This window comes from Globicephala melas, chromosome 4, assembly GCF_963455315.2.
Source record: "Globicephala melas chromosome 4, mGloMel1.2, whole genome shotgun sequence".
Taxonomy (NCBI): domain Eukaryota; kingdom Metazoa; phylum Chordata; class Mammalia; order Artiodactyla; family Delphinidae; genus Globicephala; species Globicephala melas.
The window spans coordinates 8007656-8030794 of record NC_083317.1 but is presented as its reverse complement, the minus strand read 5'-3'; the positions used below and the strand labels follow the sequence as shown (position 1 = coordinate 8030794).

The following is a 23139-nucleotide window of genomic DNA, read 5'->3' as shown; positions in this document are numbered from 1 at the left end:
AAGAAAACTACAGGCCAATATCACTGATGAACATAGATGCAAAAATCCTCAACAAAACACTAGCAAACAGAATCCAAGAGCACATTAAAAGGATCATACACCATAATCAAGTGGGGTTTATCCTAGGAATGCAAGGATTCTTCAATATATGCAAATCAATGTGATACACCATATTAACAAGTTGAAGCATAAAAACCATAGGATAATCTCAATAGATGCAGAAAGGCTTTTGACAAAATTCAACACCCATTTATGATAAAAGCTCTCCAGAAAGTAGGCATAGAGGGAACCTATCTCAACATAATAAAGGCCATATATGACAAATCCACAGCCAACATCATTCTCAGTGGTGAAAAACTGAAACCACTCCCTCTAAGATCAGGAACAAGACAAGGTTGTCCACTCTCACCACTATTATTCAACATAGGTTTGGAAGTTTTAGCCACAGCAATCAGAGAAGAATAAGAAATAAAAGGAATCCAAATCAGAAAAGAAGAAGTAAAACTGTCACTGTTTGCAGATGACATGATACTATACATACAGAATCCTAAAGATGCTACCAGAAAACTACTAGAGCTAATCAATGAAGCTGGTAGATTAGCATGATACAAAATCAATGCACAGAAATCTCCTGCATTCCTATATACTGATGAAAAATCTGAAAGAGAAATTAAGGAAACACTCCCATTTACCACTGCAACAAAAAAGAATAAAATACCTAGGAATAAACCTACCTAAGGAGACAGAAGACCTGTATGCAGAAAACTATTGATGAACTAAGACACTGATGAAAGAAATTAAAGATGATACAAACAGATGGAGAAATATACTATGTTCTTGGATTGGAAGAATCAATACTGTGAAAATGACTATACTACCTAAAGCAATCTACAGATTCAATGCTATCCCTATCAAACTATCAATGGCATCTTTCACAGAACTAGAAGAAAAAATTTCACAATTTGTATGAAAACACAAAAGACCCCGAAGAGCCAAAACAATCTTGAGAAAGAAAAACGGAGCTGGAGTAATCAGGTTCCTGTACTTCAGACTACACTACAAAGCTACAGTAATCAAGACAGTATGGTACTGGCACAAAACCAGAAATATAGATCAATGGAACAGGATACAAAGCCCAGAGATAAACCCACACACAGATGGTCACCTTATCTTTGATAAAGGAGGCAAGTGTATACAATGCAGAAAAGACAGCCTCTTCAATAAGTGGTGCTGGGAAAACTGGACAGCTACATGTAAAAGAATGAAATTAGAACACTTCCTAACACCATACACAAAATAAACTCAAAATGGATTAAAGACCTAAATGTAAAGCCAGACACTATCAAACTCTTAGAGGAAAACATATGCAGAACACTATGACATAAATCACTGCAAGATCCTTTTTGACCCACCTACTAGAGAAATGGAAATTAAAACAAATATAAACAAATGGGACCTAATGAAACTTAAAAGCTTTTGCATAGCAAAGGAAACCATAAAAAAGATGAAAAGACAACCCTCAGAATGGGAGAAAATATTTGCAAATGAAGCAACTGACAAAGGATTAAGCTCCAAAATATACAAGCAGCTCATGCAGCTCAATATCTAAAAAACAAAAAACCTAATCCAAAAATGGGCAGAAGATCTAAATAGACATTTCTCCAAAGAAGAAATACAGATTGCCAACAAACACATGAAAGGATGCTCAACATCACTAATCATTAGAGAAATGCAAATCAAAACTACGATGAGGTATCACCTCACACCAGTTAGAATGGCGATCATCAAAAAATCTACAAACAATAAATGCTGGAGAGGGTGTGGAGAAAAGGGAACCCTCTCGCACTGTTGGTGGGAATGTAAATTGATACATCCACTATGGAGAACAGTATGGAGGTTTCTTAAAAAACTAAAAATAGGGGCTCCCCTGGTGGCGCAGTGGTTGAGAGTCCGCCTGCCAATGCAGGGGACACGGGATCGTGTCCCGGTCCGGGAAGATCCCACATGCTGTGGAGTGGCTGGGCCCGTGAGCCATGACCGCTGAGCCTGCACGTCCGGAGCCTGTGCTCCGCAACGGGAAAGGCCACAACAGTGAGAGGCCCGCATACCACAAAAAAAATAAAAAACTAAAAATAGAACTACCATACAACCCAGCAATCCCACTAATGGGCATATACCCTGAGGAAAACCATAATTCAAAAAGAGTCATGTAGGACTTCCCTGGTGGCACAGTGGTTAAGAATCTGCCTGCTAATGTAGGGGACACGGGTTTGAGCCCTGGTCCAGGAAGATCCCACATGCTGCGGAGCAACTAGGCCCGTGCACCACAACTACTAAGCCTACTCTCTAGAGCCGTGTGCCACAACAACTGAGCCCACGTGCCACAACTACTGAAGCCTGCGCGCCTAGAGCCCATGCTCCACAAAAAGAGAAGCCACCGCAATGAGAAGCCTGCGCACCACAACGACGAGTAGCCTCCGCTCACTTTAACTAGAGAAAGCTCGCGTGCGGCAACGAAGACCCAATGCAGCCAAAAATAAATAAATAAATAAATTTATATAATAAAAAAAGAGTCATGTACCACAATGTTCATTGTAGCTCTATTTACAATAGCCAGGACATGGAAGCAACCTAAGTGTCCATCGACAGATGAATGGACAAAGATGTGGCACATATATACAATGGAATATTACTCAGCCATAAAAAGAAATGAAATTGAGTTATTTGTAGCGAGTTGGATAGACCTAGAGAGTGTCATACAGAGTAAAGTAAGTCAGAAAGAGAAAAACAAACACCGTATGCTAACACATATATATGGACTCTAAAAGAAAATGGTTCTGATGAACCTAGGGGCAGGACAGGAATAAAGACGCAGACGTTGACAGTGGACTTGAGGACATGGGGAGGGGGAAGGGTAAGCTGGTACGAACTGAGAAAGTAGCACTGACATACATACACTACCAAATGTAAAATGGATAGCTAGTGGGAAGCAGCCACATGGCACAGGGAGATCAGCTCGGTGCTTTGTGACCACCTAGAGGGGTGGGATAGGGAGGGTGGGAGGGAGACGCAAGAGAAGGGGATATGGGGATATATGTATATGTATGGCTGACTCACTTTGTTATACAGCAGAAACTAACACAACACTTTAAAGCAATTATACTCCAATAAAGATGTAAAAAAAAACCAAACATTAAAACAAATCACTGTCAAACGAGATGAACATGAGCTGCAGTGAAAGGTGGGGAGATGGAGTAAAAGAAGCCGTTCACTGGACTCACTGCCCCACAAATGTCTGCTAGCTCCTGTCCACTGTGCTCGCACTGTCTGTTCCTTCTGATGGAAACACACAGTGCCAGGTGGGGAGGGAGACCCCGGCCCCGCACACAGCTTTCAGAACTAGGCTGGAGCCTCACTGCCTCAGTGAAGCTCCAGAAGGGCCCTCCCCCACCCCCAAACGACTACACATTCCTCTGAGCTCCCTCACACACCAGAGATGCACCCATTCCAGCACAAGTACGTTAGCACCTTTTGTTTTCTCTTTATCTACTTCTCTCCAGACCTGTAAGGAGAGTCACAGACACTGGTTGAATACAACTGTTTTGATTCAGTAACAGTCTGAAAAGAATGAGCTGATGAAGACGTGGTATAAGGAAAGGTATCCAAGGTAAGGATATACCGTTCAGCAAAAAGAACAAGTTTTGTGTATGTCTGCGTGCGTGTCTGCGCACACGTGCAACTATTACTCACAGGAAATGTCTGGAATAGTACATAAACTGTCAGTGGATACGTCCAGGGACAGAAAAAGGGGTCAGAAAGAGGAAGAACTTGACTTTTCACTTTCCAGCCTTCTGTAAAATGTTATGTTTATATTTTAAAAAATTATTCAACTGTGATTTTTTAAAAAAACACCACCACTTTGAATGAGCGTCTTTTTCTAGGAAAAACCCAAATGACAATTTTAAACCCAAGAATAACTTAGGCTCACTGGTGTCCACAGAATCAAAACCATTTTCAAATGCTTCCACAACAACTAAGATACTGAAAAGCACAGGAACAGACTTGGCTGCACACGTTCCGAGGAGTCGTCACAGCAGCTTTTTAACTGAAATATTACAATGCTATTCACAGCACTCCTAGGAAACTAATAACTACTATTCCTACGTAAAAAGCTCCTCCATTTTGCACAAAAATGGGCGCTCTTAGGGAGGAGGTGTAATAAGAGTGTTGGCTGGACACACTTTGCAATCTGATGACCTGCACTGGAATCCAGGCTGTCATTAGCTGGGTGATCTGAGGCAAATTCCTTAACTTGTCTAGGCCTCAGTTTCCTCGTTAGTAAAATGGGAGTGATGCTGCCAGGCTCACAAAACCCTACACCAGTGTTTCCCGAGTCCCTCAGGTGGAACATAAGACCGTCGTTACATGGACAAGTATGTTTCACTTGAATGACAAGCACTTAAAACCAGAGAGCACAGGTGGCAGCCACCTCGAGCAAACCAGGACAATTACAGGTGCTGTGTTCTGGCAGGCGCATGGATGAGTCCGGTTTATAGCAACCGAATCTTTACCAATGCTGTTGAGCTGTACTGAGAAAACTGGAAATTTGTATTTATTAGTCCCACCTGCCGCCAGCCAAGAGTGGAGAGGATGAGAAAGACAGGACCCCCCCTTGTACAACCATGGTGCAAACTGGGCTTGAGACACGCGCTGTCTGCAGGCACTGAGACCTCGGAGGGTCCTTCGCCCTGGAGCTCTGGGAGCAGCCCTGACGGTGCTGGTTGCCTCCTCTACCCATCCTTAACCACAGATGACGGAGTCCATCCAACACATGAGTCACAGCATGTGTTTCCAGGTGTATATTTTTGTCCAGTGATTAGATTTATTCCTTTAATAACTTTTTTTGGCTTTAAAAAATATACAGTTGACCCCTGGACAACATGCGTTTAAACTGTGTGGGCTCACGGTGGATTTTTTTCAATAAATATACTGGAAAAAGTTTTTGAGATTTGTGACGATTTGAAAAAAACTCACAAGAAAAACCATATAGCCTAGAAACATGGAAAAAATTAAGAAAAAGTTAGGTATGTCACGAACGTGACATCGGTGTATAGGCTAGGCTACCACAAAGCAATCATACTGTCGCTTTTTTATTATCAGGGCATGAACTGTTACGCCTGTAAATAAATGTGAATTTATTTTTCACATTATCTCTTGACTTTTGATGTCTAGTGTTAGTAATACATATAGCATCTACAGTGTTTTGTATAAGACAATATCGATGTAGGTACTGACAGACGAGTCACCTTGTAAAGAGACAAACTATGGTATTGATAAACACAGTACAATGCTCTGTAAATGTTATTTTTTCTTCCTTACAATTTTCTAAATAACATTTCCTTTCCTCTAGCTTACTTCATTGTAAGCATACAGTACATGATACATATAACACACAAAATATGTGTTAACAGTGTATGTTATTGGTAAGGCTTCTGGTCAGCAGTAGTCTATTGGTAGTCAAGTTTGGGGGGAGTCAAAAGTGAAACATAGATTTTCGACTGCACGTGGGGTTGGCACCTCTAACCCTTGCATTGTTTAAGAGTCAACTGTACACAGCAACCCTCTATTTAGGAGAAGTTACACAGGGTTTTCTTTCACAATGGCCATATGAGGTCTCCTTTTAAAATGCATTTAGTGTAAAATACATTAAGGGTAAAAGTGAAGACTGGGAAACACTGTCATAAGCCAACAGGTGCAGATTCTGTTCCTAATCCTGGCATGAAGGGATGTGCACCAGATGAGCAGAGCTAATACCTGCTTCTACCCTGCCACCCACAAGGAGTGGTCCTGGCTGCGTTAAGACTTCCAGCTGGGTCAAATGGATGATTCCATCTCTTCAACTTTTTCAAATGTACTTTTCATTACTGATACCATATTTTAAACCACAGAAAACGTTTCAGCATCTCAGCTGCTATAACATCCTTGAATGGAATCTGCGAACTTCTGAATGAAAATAATAAGTATTAAAGTTAAGTGTACATATCGCCTGTCACTGCCTCCCCCAATTCTTATTTTGATATTTTCCAAGCTACAAAAAAGTTATGAGAATACAAAGTAGAGGAAAAATTGGAACTCTCACACACCGCTAGTGGAGTGTGAAGTTGTGCTTTGGTAGGTCTTCAAAAAACTAAACATAGAGTTACCATATCACCCAGCAAATCCACTCCTAGGTATATATCCAAGAGAAATGCAAACATATGTTCACACAAAAACTTGTACTAGAATGTTCATAGTAGCATTATTCATGATAGTCAAAAAGTGAAAACCACCCAAATGTCCATCAGCAGATGAATGGATACATAAAATGTGACATATCCATACAACAGATTACTATTCAGCCATTAAAACAAATGAGGAACTGATACATGCTCCAACATGCATGAACATTGAACACATTATGCTAAGTGAAAGAAGCCAATCACAAAAGGCCACACACTGTATGATCCCATATACATGAAATGTCCTAATTAGGCAAATCCACTGAGACAGAAAGTAGATCTGTGATTGCCAGGGGCCAAGAGGGAGAGGGAATGAGGAATGACTACTCATGGGTACAGGGTTTCTTTTGGGGGTGATAAAAATGTTCTAAAATTAGATGGTGGTGACGGTTGCACAACCCTGAATATATTACAACCACTGAATTGTACACCTGAAAAGGTGTATTTTTATGGTATTAGATCTCAATAAAGAATACAAAGTAGACCCATATAACTTTCAACTAGAGTCACCAGTTAATATTTTGGCACATTTGCTTTCTTTCTCCTCACATGTGCGCACACGATACGGCTGGACCATTTAAAATTTAGTTATTTTGACCCTTCACTCCTAAGCACTTCAGTATGTGGAGTATTCTCTCACATAACCAAAATATGAATATCATACTGGGGAAAATTAACACCAAAACAAAACTTGTATTTAACATATAGCCCATATTCAAATTTATCAAAAATTAGGTACTGTATTTGGTTTTCAAATCCCTTTCATCTCTTGAATCTAAAAAAATTCTTTTTAATGACACTAACATATTTGAAGAATCCAGGCCAATTACTGTACAGAATGTTTCTCAATATGAACATGCCTGTTTCCTTATGAACTGAGGGAAGTTAAGCACTTTTGGCAGAAAGGCTACATAGGTGAGTTGTATCCTCAGTTTTTCATGCCAGAACCCTCTATTGTTATGCCAGAACATGTCAATCTCATTAGTGGTGACAGTGATGGAAAGGTGGTATTCATTGTTGGTCTTGGTTAGGATGGTGACTAGCAGATTCCTCCACTATAAAGGTAAGTTTTCCCCTCTGTAATTAATAATCTGGAGATGACCGATTGAATCTGTAAATATTAGGTTTCCGCAAATATCTTGCACCGAAAGGCTTTAGCGGCCCTTTTGAGACCTCCCTGCATTCACGTGACCAACCACTACTCTCAATTTTATTCCACCGAGTGTGAGAGCTGGTTGTGATTTCAACCCCGGCTGCACATCAGAATCACTGGTGTCTCTGGGTGTGAGACCCCAGTTAGCGTATTTTTAAATTCCCCTGAGTGATGGATTCTGAAGTACAGCAAGGGTTGAGATTCCCCGACTTAGAGGTAGAGGAACCTTGCATCCTCATTTGGCAAATAAGGAAACTGACGCCCTAAGAGATTAAGTAGCCAGTGGCCCAAAACTTGTTAATGGCATAGTTAAGATTTTTTCTGACTTGCATTTTAATATGCTATTCCTTTTGTATGTTATTAAAACAACAAAACCAGAGAAATGAATAACTTTTGTATGGTGTTAAAGCTGAGCACGGCCTAAAGTGCGTATTTCTGCTTGCAAGTTTATTTCTGCCTTTCTGTCCTTAGACCTTTGCACTCAACTTAGAAGTGAGGAACGGGGCGTTTGGTCATCAAGCTCCTCCCCCCTCAGTGCTCTAGGCGACAGCTCAAGCCCGGGGGCCCAAGGCCGAGCTGGATGTTCAAGGCGCCCGACGGTTAGCGCTGCAGCCCTCGGGCCAGCCTTTCGGCCTTGCATGCCTCCCCAACCCCGGCGGCGACTCCGGCGGGGGCCGCTCTTAGAGCAGCCAGCCGCGCAAGCGAGACGCACCTGGCAGGGATGCACCTGGCTGGTCCGCACCTGACCGGGACTTACCTGGAGGTGCGCCTTGCCCCGCCCAGGAAAACCCAGAAGTATGCGGGACCTGGGAGACAACAGAACCTGCAGGCACACCCACCCCTACTTACCCCGGCGTGATAAACCTTGTTCGCTCTTTTAACCTTAATGTCCAGGGCGGTCCCCATCTCGAATACTCCGTTTCGGGAACCACTTCCCGCCGCGCGTGACCCAAGGGAAGGGAGGGCACCCCACCCCTCCGTCCGGGGTCCCGCCCTTTTCTTCTCTCCACCAGCAGTTGCGACACGTGACACCGCGCCTGACGCCTGTTCGACTCCCCCGCCTTCCTCCTTCCGGTGCAGGGGCGGGCCTTAGCGCTTGCCGAAGACTATCAGTCTTCGCCCCGCCGGCCAGGAAGGGCGGGACAGGATTAACCCCACCTCTTCCGTAAAGATAGTCGTTAACACCGGAAATACCCTTCGTCTCGCCCGTTTACTAGAGGAAGGGGGAAACTCGGCTCTCCCGGCGTGCCCCGCGGCAGGGGGCGGTGCCAGGGACTCGTTGCGGGCGCAGCCAGTACCTAGAGGCTGAGGCTCCCGTCAGGCTGTGCGGGGTAAAGAGGCGTTGCGCTGTTGAGTTGGCTTTAAGGCGGTGATAAGTGGGGGCTGCCTTCGCTTCCAGTCCCTTCCTCTTGTCGTCTCTCGTCCTCTCTCGCTTTCTTTCGGGGGCTCTGAAGGCGGAGGCCTTGTGTCCGTCCTCGGCTAGGCAGTTCTCCCTGCCCGTTCCGAGGCCCCGCGCTCGCTGCCTGCAAAACGTGGATTGGCGGGCGGCTCGGCCGTCCCGCCCCCGCCGCCGAGCCGGGGGCCAAGGTCTCGGGGAGCGCGGGTGACCTCGCGCAGCCTCGCAGGGCCGCGGGGGCTTGTGGGTACTCCCTCGGCGCGCGCCCTGGAACGGGGTGCGCAGAATGTGGGGAGGCGCGGCTCGCAGGCCTTGGGTCCTGACAGTGCATGGAAATGAAAACCTAAAAGCAGAAACGGTCCTGCCTAATCTTTTTTTTCCCAGCAAGAGCTGACTACACACAAGGAGTACGTTGCTTTGTGGGAGGATTGCCTCCAGACAGGGCAGCGGTACGGTGCTAGGCAACATACTACGTTGGTTGAAATAAAATCCCTTGTCAATGTTTTAAACAAGAACTTTTCTAATAAGCAGAGAGGTAAATCTTCATTGTTTTGGTAGCTGACTTAATACAGTGCTTTTTGTTTATTTAAAATTCTTTGATTCTGCTATTTGTTTTTTTAAGTGCGTTACTTTTAGAATTACATGAGAATTTTTCCGTAAAACGGTATCCTGAATTAGTATCACGAGTGCCTCTCTCTTGGGAAAGTAAGGTACTTTACAGGACAACAGTGATGGTGCTATAGCTACAATTGCTTTTGAAGGTTGATACATTGGTGTTTCCCAATATTCAGTTTTCAGCTCCTCCGTGCCCTCGGGGCTTCATCTCGGTCTTAGATACCTTCCTGACAACTCAAACTCAGCAATTCTAAAACAATTCATTAGGGACTTAATAATCACTGTCTAGTCTATTTGCAGTTCAAGACGTGGATCCGTTTCCACCAGACTCACCCATCATTTCCAAATGGTAAAATGTCAGTCTCAGTAGACAAAGCTGGGAAACAGGAAAAGAAACACCTTAAAAGGATCCACATTCCAGACTTGTTTGCTTCAGCAAACCTGCTTTAAACTTATTTTGTAACAGAACATTTCTTGTTCGTTGAGGACAAGTGTGCTATATTTCACTCATCTATGTAGGTTGTACACAATTTTTCTGGAATGCTGGTGCACTGCAGAGAGCTTTAGTTCCGGCAGTTATCAGTGTAAACAGTTTGTTGGACCCTCTCCGTGTGATGGCTTCCAAACATAAGAACAGTCCATTTTTTCTCCGATCGCTGTTCTTTTGAATCTTTTCTATCCCTTAACCACACCTTAGGTGATACTGTTCTGGTCAATTCAGTTACTAAAATCAGACCCTGTTAGTGTGTTGATCTCGTGGCTTGAGTGGGATCCTAGATTCTTAGGGTGCTAAGGTACAAGTCATGGTTCTGGTTCTCAGACACTTCCTCAACATCCTCTTGAAGGCCTGGCTTCTTCTGTGTTGAGGCAAGTTTCTCTTAACTGGCCACTGCTAGAGTTCTATCTTAGTTGATCCCTGCTTCTCTGGATAACAGGCTCTTGTTTGAAACTCCTTTCATGGGGTACATATGGGAAGACCTGATGGGCCTTGTCCTCTCCATATGTTTTCATGGAAGATCTACCTTCAGCTCGATCTTTTCCATCACCCCACTGACCGCACCGAGCAGTATACCAAGTCTTGTGGGTGAGGGTCCAGCAAGAAAGCTGGAGACGATTTATCTTCCACAGAGTCCACCCGACTCTTGAGAAACGCGCCCTTGCCACACAAAAGGGCCAGACTGGAGGCTGCCCGTGGCCTCTGCTCTCCACTCTGCCATCTCTCTTCCATCCTCTTCCTCCCTCCTGAAACACAGAGAGAAGTAAATCAGCAAGAATGCTGACTAGACAGGTTTGCAGGTAGGAAATGGAACACCAGCCTCTCCTTCCATAGCGGAGAGATTATCGTACAGCCTCCCCACTACATCACTTCCCACCAGAAACGCTCCCCAAGGCCAACTACCTCCTTTCATTCCTTCGCCTGCCTTCCGATATAGACTGAGAAGGAGAGGATTGAGAAAGTATTCCGTGGAAGCAGGGCTAGATCTGCAGCTTTTATTAATCCGTGCGGAAAGTGTCTGTCTCCGATTGTGGCATCTTTTGTTAGAAGATGGGGTACTATGTTGTTTTCAGCCGTGAGCTTAGTGCTCATTCTGGGACAAGAGGAGAGGCCCCACTAAACATCTTTTAGTGGATGCTGTGATTCTCTGTTCAGACCTTTCAGGACTGAAGGACATGTTCCCTGATCTACTCAGAATATAGCTCTCAACAGTTCTCAGTTACGTCACTCTTCAAAACTTGCCCTCAGCTGAAGAAAACTGCTTTGCCCTAAGTCATGGTCCCTTGGGGAGGTGGGGGAGGGGAGGGGGGCGGGGCAGCCCATATCTAACGACTGGTCAGTTTAGGATATGAAGACCTCTTTCCCTCACCACAGTTTGGGACAGTTCCAACTCCAAAGCTCCCTATATTAGTATCTACTGTGCATAACAAGTTACCGCAACAGTTAATAAAGTGGGTAAGAACTTAGGAGCAGCTTCACTGAGTCGTTCTGGCTCAAGGTCTCAGGTAGTTGCAGTCAAGATGTTAGGGCCACAGTCATCCAAAGCCTTGACTAAGGCTGGGAGATCCAAGATGGCTCCCTCCCGTGACTGTTGGCTGGAGGCCTCAGTTTCTCATCATGTGGGACTCTCCAAAGGCTGCTTTTTTTAAAATTAATTTTTATTGGAGTATAGTTGCTTTATAATGTTGTGTTAGTTTCTACTGTACAACAAAGTAGATCAGCCGTACATATACATATATCCGCTCTTTTTTGGATTTCCTTCCCATTTAGGTCACCACAGAGCACTGAGTAGAGTTCCCTGTGCTATACAGCAGGTTCTCATTAGTTATCTATTTTATACATAGTATCAATAGTGTATATATGTCAATCCCAATCTCCCAATTCACCCCACCTCCCCGCTCTTCCCCCCTTGGTGTCCATAGATTTGTTCTCTATGTCTGTATCTCTACTTCTGTTTTGCAAATAAGATCATGTATACCATTTTCTAGATTCCACATATATGCGTTAATATACAATATTTGTTTTTCTCTTTCTGACTTACTTCGCTCTGTATGACAGTCCACAGGCTGCTTGAGAGTCCTCACAGCATGGCAGCTAGCTTCTCCCAGAACAGGCAATCCCACAGGGAGAGCAAACAGGGAGCTACAGTGCCTTGTATGGCCTGACTTCTCACATTCACTTTTCTTCTGTTCATTAGAAGAGAGTCACTAAATCCAACCCATACCTGAAGGAAGGGGAATTTGGCTCTACCTTTAAAAGGGGGCATCAAAAAACTTGTGACATATTTTAAGCCACTTAGCTCCCATTGGATGGGGAGCCTTTGTTGTAACTGCATGACAGTTCAACTTTTCCCTCTGCCCAACCCAGTCCTGTTTCTTCACCCTATCCCTCCATTCCTGTTGCTCACCCCCAATATTCTTCCTGAACATTAATCTCCATCCCGAGCCTGCTTCCTGCAACAATCCTGTCACGCTAGCTTCCTGACTTAACTTCTCTGAGCCTCAGTTTTCTTCATCTGTAAAGTGATCTCACAATACCTTCGTTACAGGGAAGTTAATAGAATTCATAACAGTTCATATATCTATCAAGTACTTACTGTGGGCCAGGCACTGTTCTAAGCACTTTAAATGTTTTGATTTATTCCATCTTCATAACAGTCTTATGATACAAGTACAATTACTGTTTACTCACTTTATAAAAGGGAAAAACTGAGGCATTGAAAGACCATGTAGCAACCAAATGGCAGCCACCCATTTTGATTCCAGAGCTCACATATGCAATCACCAATCACCGTGCCACAAATGTGTGTACAACAAAGGCCTGGGGTTATAGCAGAGAGGCACAGGACCTTAATTAAAAGACTGAGCAAAGGACTGCCAATCAAATGTGAAGATCAAGCAGGGGTACAATGTTACAGTACAAGGTGATTTTAAAGAAAGGACTAGGGGTCATTTATCAATTGATAGTGAAGACTATTAAAATTATGGCAGAATTTTATAGTTATTAGTTTACTAGTGCAGCTGTAACAAAATACAGTACTACAAATTGGGTGGCTTAAAACAACGGAAATTGTGCTTTCACGTTAGCTTCTGGAGGCTGGAAGTCTTAAAACAAGGTGTTGGCAGGGTCGGCTCCTTCCTAGGGCCATGAGGGAAGGATCAGTTCCAGGCCTCTCTCCTTGGCTCGCAGACCGCTGTCTTCTCCCTGCGTCCCTTCACATTGTCTTCTTTTTCTGTGTCTTCACTTTCACAGGGCGTTCTCCCTTGTATGTGTATATGTCTCCAAATTCTTCCTTTTTGTAGAGACACTAGTCATATTGTATTAGGGCCTACACTAATGACCTCATTGTAACTCCATTAACTCTGTAAAGACCCTGTATCCAAATTCTGTCACATTCTGAGGTGCTGGGGGTTAGATCTTCAACATATGAATTTGGTGGGGACACAATTCAACCTGTAACATATAGTAACAAAATATATACAACAAAAATATTCAGGCATATAAAGATAAATAGGTACAGTAAGTAAAAGATTTTAACACAACACAGTGTATCAGCGATCAAGCAGATAAAAAACAAAGACATAGAGGATTTTAACAAAATAAATAAGAAGAGCAATTAGCAAATAAGATGGAATTACAGGGAATTCACTTTTTCGAGTGTCCATGATGCATTTATAAGCATTGATTGTACACTAGGCCACAAAGACACTCTCAAATTCAATTAACTAGGTATAGTACAGAAACTTTAACCACCAAAACATTGACCACTTGGAGATTAAGACATACTTTCCCAAATACATTAGGTCAAGGAGTAAATAAAAATACAATAACCAGCTAAAAAATAACAAGGTAAGAATGCTTCATATCAAAACCTATGGGATACAGCCAAAGGAAGAAAAATTATTAGAAAAAGTGTTTGAAAATTTATTAAAGAAACCGTTTGGGGCTTCCCTGGTGACGCAGTGGTTGAGAGTCCGCCTGCCAATGCAGGGGACGCGGGTTCATGCCCCGGTCCAGGAAGATTCCACAGGCCGTGGAGCGGCTGGGCCCGTGAGCCATGGCCGCTGAGCCTGCGCGTCCGGAGCCTGTGCTCCACAACGGGAGAGGCCACAACAGTGAGAGGCCCGCATACCGCAAAAAAAAAAACCAAAAAAAAAACTGTTTGATGCAGCAACGAAGACCCAATGCAGCTCCCCCAAAAAAATTGTTTGAAAATTTGGCCAGAGTAAAATGATATGAAATCAGGGATTTGCTATAAAATAACTCCAGGCCGAGGGGGAGCAGCAGGAAGAAGGGAGGAGTTGTGACCGGCAGGATGATTGTTGAAACAGATGTTGATAATTACTGAAGCTGGGTGATGGGAACGTGGGGCTTTATTGTACCATCTCTCTGCTTTGTATGTATCTTTGAATTCCATAGTAGAAGACAAGGTAAATATATGCAGTAGGATAATATTTTTTAACTATTAGCTGAAGTATTTTTTATGCCCTGTAATTCCTAGTAGGTGACCCCCAAAATTCCTTACATCAAATTTATACCTTGAATCAAAAAATGTGTGATAAACAGCACTTTTCCAAAGATATGAAATGTGTCTGGTCTAGAGGAAGGGGTGTGAACAGAGAATGGAGCAAAAATATCCTGGGGTGAGGTCTGGCTATCTGTCCTCTGAAGTCAGCAGCCCACTTGGAGTTGGGGATGGACAGGGCTGCAGAAAATGATGGAAAACTCAGAGAGGCTGAGTGAGCGTGAAGGAGCAGAGGATGAGCAGATCCAGCAAGAGTGCGTGGTGAGCTGGGTGGGGAGAGCTCAAGCTTACTCTAGAAGCCCTCTAGCGTGGTGTTGCCTTTGCTGAAATGGACTGCAAATTACTGCAGCTGGGTCACTGGCCAAGATACATGGCATTTTCTTTTTTTGTTTTTTATTGGAATATAATTGATTTACAATGTTGTGTTAGTTTCAGGTGTACAGCAAAGTGAATCAGATATACATATACATATATCCACTCTTCTTTAGATTCTTTTCCCATATAGGTCATTAACGAGTAATGAGTAGAGTTCCCTGTGCTATATAGTAGGTCCTTATTAGTTATCTATTTTATATACAGTAGTGTGTACATGTCAAGTCCAGTCTCCCAATTTATCCCTCCTCCCCTTCCCCCCTTAACCATAAGTTTGTTTTGTACATCTGTGACTCTATTCCTGTTTTGTAAATAAGTTCATTTGTACCATTTTTTTAGATTCCACATGTAAGCAATATCATATGATATTTGTCTTTCTCTGACTTACTTCACTCAGTATGACTATCTCTAGGTCCATCCATGTTGCTGCAAATGGCATTATTTTATTCTTTTTGTGGCTGAGTAATATTCCATTGTATACATGTACCACATCTTCTGTATCCATTTCTCTGTTGATGGATATTTAGGTTGCTTCCATGTCCTGGCTATTGTAAATAGTGCTGCAATGAACATTGGGGTGCATCTATCTTTTTAAATTATGGTCTTCTCTGGATATATAACCAGGGTGGGATTGCTGGATCATATGGTAGTTCTATTTTTAGTTTTTTAAGGAACCTCTATACTGTTCTCCATAGTGGCTGTATCAATTTACATTCCCACCAACAGTGCAAGAGGGTTCCCTTTTCTCCACACCCTCTCCAGCATTTATTGTTTGTAGATTTTTTGATGATGGCCATTCTGACCAGTGTGTGGTGATATCTAATTGTAGTTTTGATTTGCATTTCTCTAATAATTAGTGATGTTGAGCATCTTTTCATGTGCTTTTTGACCATCTGTATATCTTCTTTGGAGAAATGTCTGTTTAGATATTCCACCTATTTCTTGATTGGATTGTTTGTGGTTTTTGATGTGGAGCTACATGAGCTCTTTGTATATTTTGGAGATTAATCCCGTGTCAGTTGCTTCATTTGTAAACATTTTCTCCTGTTCTGAGGGTTGTCTTTTCATTTTGTTTATGGTTTCCTTTGCTGTGCAAAAACTTTTAAGTTTAATCGGGTCCCATTTGTTTATTTTTGTTTTTATTTTCATTACTCTAGGAGGTGGATCAAAAAAGATCTTGCTGTGATTTATGTCAGACAGTGTTCTCCCTGTTTTCCTCCAAGAGTTTTATAGTATCCAGCCTTATATTTAGGTCCATTTTGAGTTTATTTTTGTGTATGGTGTTAGGGAGTGTTCTAATTTCATTCTTTTACATGTAGCTGTCCAGTTTTCCCAGCACCACTTATTGAAGAGACTGTCTTTTCTCCATTGTATATTCTTGCCTCCTTTGTCATAGATTAGGTGACCATAGGTGCAGGGGTTTATCTCTGGACTTTCTATCCTGTTCCATTGATCTATATTTCTGTTTTTGTGGTACAGGGCATTTTTGAACAACACGACTCTCCCATCCCAGCCAAGAAGGAGAATGGGGATGTGAAAGGAGAAGGTAAGACACTATCACTTGAGTTCCAACTGAACAGTAAGATTGAATTTTTTCCCCCACCCTCAGCAGAAATGATTGCTGGAGAGCTAAACTGGGTTAAGTTATAGAGAAATGAAGATTGTTACTTTTTTGGCCATTTATATGTTGTGCCTGTAAATCTTAAAACAGCTACATACACAAAAATCAATAGACATTTCTATTTAACAGCAATAACCAGTTAGAAAATAAAATGAAAATGGGGATTGTATCCTAAATAGCAATAAAAATCTAAAATACTCGGGAGTAATTTGAATGTAACATATGCTTGAGTTACATGAATAAAGTTATGAGGCTGAATTAGGATATATGAGTTATGAAAAATGGAGAGATGTGTAGTATTTCTGAATAGAATATCTAAATACTTCTAAATGCCCATCCTTATAAAATTAATTTTTAGTCTTCATTAATTCCCTTCAATATAATTTTTAATGAGGGAATTTAATGAAATCACGTTAAAATTCTTCTGAAAACATAATGAATGCTAAAAAATGATGTATCTTTTAAAAAAGTTAATTGCAGGGAAAAGAGTCCTACTTAGCACAAAGTAGAGCTATAAGAGTTAAAACCACATCATTCTGGCATAAGATCAGTTGGACAGGATAGCTCAGAACAGACACCAATATATTAGTATTTAAGATTTTAATATATGATAAACGAGTTATCACAAATCTGTAGAAAACAGAGGATTATTTGGCAAATGATATTAGACTAAATGACTTGATAGAAGAAAAATTCATTTAGATTTTGCTCTCTCACCATAAGCTCTCCTATCCCCTCCTCCTGCCAAAAATTAGTTGGATTAAGAGTTCAGGAAATGACAAAACAGGGAATTCCCTGGCAGTCCAGTGGTTAGGACTCGGCCCTTTCACTGCTGGGCCCAGGTTCAATCCCTGGTCAGGGAACTAAGATCCTGCAAGCTGTGCAGTACAGCCAAAAAACAAATAATAATAATAAAAGGAAATGATAAAACAAGTTAGGCATAGACTTTTTTTTAATATAGTTTTTTTTAATGTTTATTTTATTTTTGGCTGCACAATCTCCCTATCTTAAGGTTAACCATGCCACATAACAACATAATCCTGGGAGAGATATTTCATCGTATTCACAGCTTCTACCCACACTCAAAAATTATACAAGGGTGAAAGTCATTGGGGGATCATTCTTAAGATTTTTTTTTTTTTTTTGCATTACGCGGGCCTCTCACTGTTGTGGCCTCTCCCGTTGCGGAGCACAGGCTCCGGACGCGCAGGCTCAGCGGCCATGGCTCACGGGCCCAGCCGCTCCGCGGCATGTGGGATCCTCCCAGACCGGGGCACGAACCCGTGTCCCCCGCATCGGCAGGCGGACTCCCAACCACTGTGCCACCAGGGAAGCCCCATTCTTAAGATTTTGACTGTCAAATCTATAAGAAGAACTTTAAAACGCAGGATATGAATAACACTTGCAAAAGAGGAAATTAAGTAGTAAGCAGACATATGCAAAAATGTTTAACTTAAAAGAAAAAAAAAACCCAAAGAAATGCTAGTAAGAATCTTCCATTTCAGAGATTCATTTAGCAAAAAATACTCAATATTGGCAGATAAGAGGTGGAACAAACATCTTCATTCATTTATAATAGTAATGTGAATGGTATGACAAAGGTAGAAGAAGATTTGGCAATATATACCAAAGTTTCTTAAATGTTAATATTCTTTGACTTGGTAATTTGACTGTTGTAAATCTATCTAAACAATATAATCCTAAATTTGAAAAAAAAAACCTTAAACGTCACAGTATTCACAGCAAATTATTAGTAATGAAAAATTGGAAAAAACCTACTTGACAAAACAGTCTTGGTTTGGTAAACTATACCTTCAAATCAGTGAGAAATTATCAGCCACTAAAAACATGGTTATGCTTAAAGAAATAAAAGAAGACCTAAACTGATGGAGAAATATTCCATGTTTATTGAGTACAAGACTCAATATTATTAAGATGACCATTCTTCCACTCAGTGCAATCCCATTTAGCAACCTCAGTAACCTTTTTGGTAAAAATGGACAAACTGATTTAAAAATTTACACGATAATGCAAAGAACTCAAAATAGCCGACGTAGTTTTGAAAAAGAAGAACAAAGTTGGAGGATTTATATTGTCTAACGAACAACCTTATTAATAAACGGTCAAGAGACTTCAGTAGGCACTTCACAAGAGAAAAAAATATGAATAGCCAATAAACACACTTAAAGATGATCAGCATCATTAACTATTATGGAAATGCAAATTAAAAGTATGCCGAGATATACTACACAGCACTAGCATGGCTAAAATGAAAGAGTTTGACTATACCAAGTATCGGTGAGGCTGTGGAGGAACTGGGACCCTCACTTGCTGATGGGAATGAAAAGTGAAACAACCATTTTGTAAAACAGCTTGGCAGCTCCTTATAAAGTTAAACATACCCTTATGATACGGCTGAGCACAATCACTCCTAGGTGTTTACCCAGAAAATGAAAACATATGTCTACACAAAGACTCGTACTTGCATGTTCGTAGTAGCATTATTGATAATAGACAAAAACTGGAAACAACCCGAATATTCATCAAGTGGTGAACGGACAAACAAATAGCAGTATATCCACACAATGGATCCCTACTTATCAATACAAAAAACAAGCTATTGGGACTTCCCTGGTGGTGCAGTCGTTAGGAGTCCACCTGCCAATGCAAGGGACATTGGTTCGATCCCCGGCCTGGGAGGGTCCCACAGGCTGCGGAGCAACTAAGCCCATGCACCACAACTACTGAGCCTGCGCTCTAGAGCCTGAGAGCCACAATTACTGAGCCCACGTGCCACAACTACTGAAGCCCGTGCGCTCTAGGGCCCATGATCCACAACAAGAAAAGCCACCACAATAAGCAGCCTGCCCACTGCAACGAAGAGTAGCCCCCGCTAGCTGCAACTAGAGAAAGCCCGTGGAGCAACAAACACCCAAAGCAGCCAAAAATTAAAAAAAAAAAACAGAACAAGACTACACAGTATTACAAGAAAAAGACAAAACAACCACAACAACTAAAAAACAAGCTACTGATACATACAACAGCATGGATGAATCTCAAGACATGCTGAGCAGAAGCCAGCCATAAGACTACATAATTAATATAAGTTCCAAGCAGGCAAAACTAACCAATAGTGACATAAAATGGATCAGTGGATACCCGTGAGGAGGCTGGGGGACAGACTACAGACAGTCAGGAGTGTACTTCTTAAGATGAAGGAAATAACCTATATCTTGAGTGCGAGTTAGTTACACAGGTTATCCATTTGTTAAAATTCATCAAACTGTGTATATATACGGTAGGTGTGGCTTATTTTATATAAATTATATTTGCATAAGTTGACCTCAAAAGTCATACAGTTATGCAGATCATATTCTAACATAGAAAATGGTTGTGCTAAAATAAAAATTTAAAAAGAATTCAGAGTTTTAGCTATAATATGATTACAGCTGTGAAAAACAGGCAAACAAAAAAGTACATGCAACATAAGTCTCTAAGTTAAACAAACAAACAAAAAAAGCACAGAGGGCTTCCCTGGTGGCGCAGTGGTTGAGAGTCCGCCTGCCGATGCAGGGGACACGGGTTTGTGCCCCGGTCCGGGAAGATCCCACATGCCGCGGAGCGGCTGTGCCCGTGAGCCATGGCCGCTGAGGCTGCGCGTCCGGAGCCTGTGCTCCGCAACAGGAGAGGCCACAACAGTGAGAGACCCGTGTACCGCAAAAAAAAAAAAAAAAAAAAAGCACAGAAATCCTAGCAGAAAAAGAAATGCCCCCCAAATATTAACAGTGTCTGTACTGGGGTGATTAGGACTATGAGTACCTTTTGTTCTTTTTTAGTTCTTTTCACAAACATGCATTATTTAAAAAAATATTTACCATCAAATTTAAAGTATTTTCTATTAAATTTAAAAAAATAGTTACCATTAAATTTGAGAAGCGGAAAAAAGAATTCATAAGGGCAGAGTCAGCATTCTTTCAACTGCAAGAGCCAGAAACCTACTTAAATGATCCTAAGCCACACACAGGTATGTTGGCTTTTGTAATTGAAATGCAAGATGGAGTCAAGTTATACACAAGATTAATTTACTCATTTCTGGATATTCTTCCTTAGAGAGGAGCCTTATCATTTATGGGGGAGACATCTAAAATATCTCTCAAATAGGCAAATTGATGAATACTACACCATAAACACTTTCGGTATTAAAAAAGCTGTAAGGAAAGGAAAACTTGTTAAGACCATATATTTTATCTCCTACGTTAATTTCATTCCCACAGCCTTCCAATAATTCAAATTGTGCAAAGTTCACATTTGGTGCCAAGCTTCTCCTTTCCTGGTTTGTTATTTCCTTTCCATTTACCTACCTGAAGTAGAATGTCTGTTTACCATGTCGATTACCAAGGAGATATTGCTGATGCGCCAACTGTAAACTTCATACAGTGTATCAACAATGGACCATCATGCCCTGAGAGTTAGTGTACTGGAGTTATCCAAAATTCTACAGTGTGAACCCACTAAGAAGAAAATAGAACAAGATGATGTTTTGTAAAAGATTTTCGTGAGGAAAATCACTGAAGTTAACTTGATTTCCTGCCATTGCTCATGAATGCCTAAGGACGTGTCAGGGATGGAGCTTATCAAGGTTTAAATATGGCAGTGGCCAGGTCCCCACTCCAGCTCCTGTATCCACTATAGGAGTGTGGTGCGCTGGACTCCTCCACAGACTACTGGGTTTTCCTGGACTTCCAGGCGGGCCAGGTGGCAAGGAGATATCAGGTGCTACCACAGCCCTGTAGGTAAGTTCCACCTTTTGGTTCACCCTCCCCGACCCTAACTGAGCAGGCCAATGGCTGCCCACCAAGGGGCTCATCCTCCAGATGAGGTATCCTCTGCTCTGTCTCGGTTATGGTGCCAACTGTTTATGATTTTTTACAGTTTTTTTTTACCTGTAATTGATTTCTAATCTCATAGCATTGTGATCGGAAAAGATGCTTGATATGATTTCAATTTTCTTAAGTTTACCTAGGCTTGATTTGTGACCCAAGATGTGATCTATCCTGGAGAATGTTGCGGGTGGACTTGAGAAGAAAGTGTATTCTGCTGCTTTCGGATAGAATGTCCTATAAATATCAATTAAGTCTATCTGGTCTAATGTGTCATTTAAGGCTTGTGTTTCCTTATTAATTTTCTGTCTGGATGATCTGTCCACTGGTGTAAGTGGGGTGTTAAAGTCCCCCACTATTATTGTCTTACTGCCGATTTCCCCTTTTATGGCTGTTAGCATTTGCCTTGTATACTGAGGTGCTCCTATGTTGCATGTATATATATTTACAGTTGTTATATCTTGCCCCATTGGTTTATGTTCTCCATCATCACGGAGCTCTTCTTGGTTTTCCTGGGTAGTTTCCACACTAATCCTAAACTGAGAACAAAATGTTTTGTTAGATACTCTCTGCTAAATACACACCAAAACTGAAAATAGGTAAGGATCTGGAATAAAAGAAATGCTAGGTAACTCTGCAGAGCTCCACTTTTAAAATTCCAATTTTAAAATTATAAACCCACATGATCCTAGCACTAGTGCAAAGGGCCAAGGATATGACTTTCAGGAAGACTGGCAGTCTGCTGTCCTAGAGCTATCTACTAAACTGAACAAGCATGTTTGCCAGGCACCCTGAAGGCCCTTATGATTCACAATTCATAATCATATGAGAGAGATTGATGGGTAGATAGATATGTGATAAAGCAGATCTAACCAAGTGCTAATTCTAGGATCTAGGTGGTAAATGCCTGGTCACTGTACAATTTTTTCAGTTCCTCTCTATGTTTGAAAGTTTTAAAATAAAAGTTGGGGTGAAAATGGAAGTAGAGATACTTATACAATTTACGGGGAACATATATTACTCTTCCTTTGGTGAGTTGTCTCACATCTACTTACTGGATGCCGGTTATGAATTATGCTAAATCCTGAAGACAGATATAGTCTTCCCTTCATGTAGTTTACAGCCTAGAAAGGAAGAGAGATGGTTGAACAAATAATTCCAGTAGAATGTGAAGAATTATTGTAGGGCTCACTCCAGTGACCTCGTTTTACCTAATTATCTCTGTAAAGACCCTATTTCCAAATAAAGGCAGTTTCTGAGTACTAAGGGTTAGGACTCTAACATGTCTTTTTTGGAGGGACACAGTGCAACCTATAACATGAGTTGATCAGCTTTGCATGTTAGAAAGATCCTTCTGACTGCAATCTCTGCAGAGTACATTAGGGGAGGAACATCACACAAAGCATCTCAGGAGACATATGTAGTAATCTTAGCAAGAGACGTTAGTAACTGGACAACGGTCATAGTAATAAGGTAGGATGGAAAGAAGTGGGCCAATAGAGACACTTTAGGAGCTGGTCCCGATGTGAGCTCACACATGAGCTGGGAGAGTGAGAAGGGGTCTCCCTATGCATGAGGGGTTCAGGGTCCCACGTCTCACCCAAACCCGCATTCGCAGCAGGTATGACCATATGGCCTTTGTGAAACTTGTAGTCATCACAGGGAAGAGTGTTCACTTCCTGGTTCTCCAGGCCCTGCAGCTTCCCTTCCACTCTGAGATGCCACGCCCCCATTCAGCAAGAGCTCAAATTATCCATTCACTGATAATCATTAGATCATTCAGGAAGTCGCTGAAGGGAAAAC

The 23139-nt window shown here is 41.8% G+C and overlaps 1 protein-coding gene and 1 long non-coding RNA gene across 3 annotated transcripts in view; one reads left to right on the top strand and one right to left on the bottom strand.

Moving 5' to 3' along the window:
* The window catches only part of VPS26C (VPS26 endosomal protein sorting factor C), a 50095-nt gene extending 41092 nt beyond the window's left edge, over positions 1 to 9003 (bottom strand). The window contains exon 1 of one of the 2 annotated variants that reach the window (XM_030880891.3): positions 8730 to 9003. Coding sequence is in view for 1 of the 2 variants with exons in the window: in XM_030880889.3 (XP_030736749.1) it covers positions 8281 to 8337 (57 nt within the window). In the remaining variant the exon portion in view is untranslated. Of the gene's footprint in view, positions 1 to 8280; positions 8698 to 8729 lie in introns of those variants that run through there. The other variant, XM_030880889.3, reaches the window with a different exon arrangement.
* Positions 8662 to 21924, top strand: LOC115865824 (uncharacterized). Its single transcript, XR_004044440.2, has 4 exons — positions 8662 to 8762; positions 16315 to 16381; positions 21149 to 21249; positions 21471 to 21924. It is a non-coding gene; the product is annotated as an uncharacterized lncRNA (long non-coding RNA).
* The last annotated feature ends 1215 nt before the right edge of the window (positions 21925 to 23139 follow it).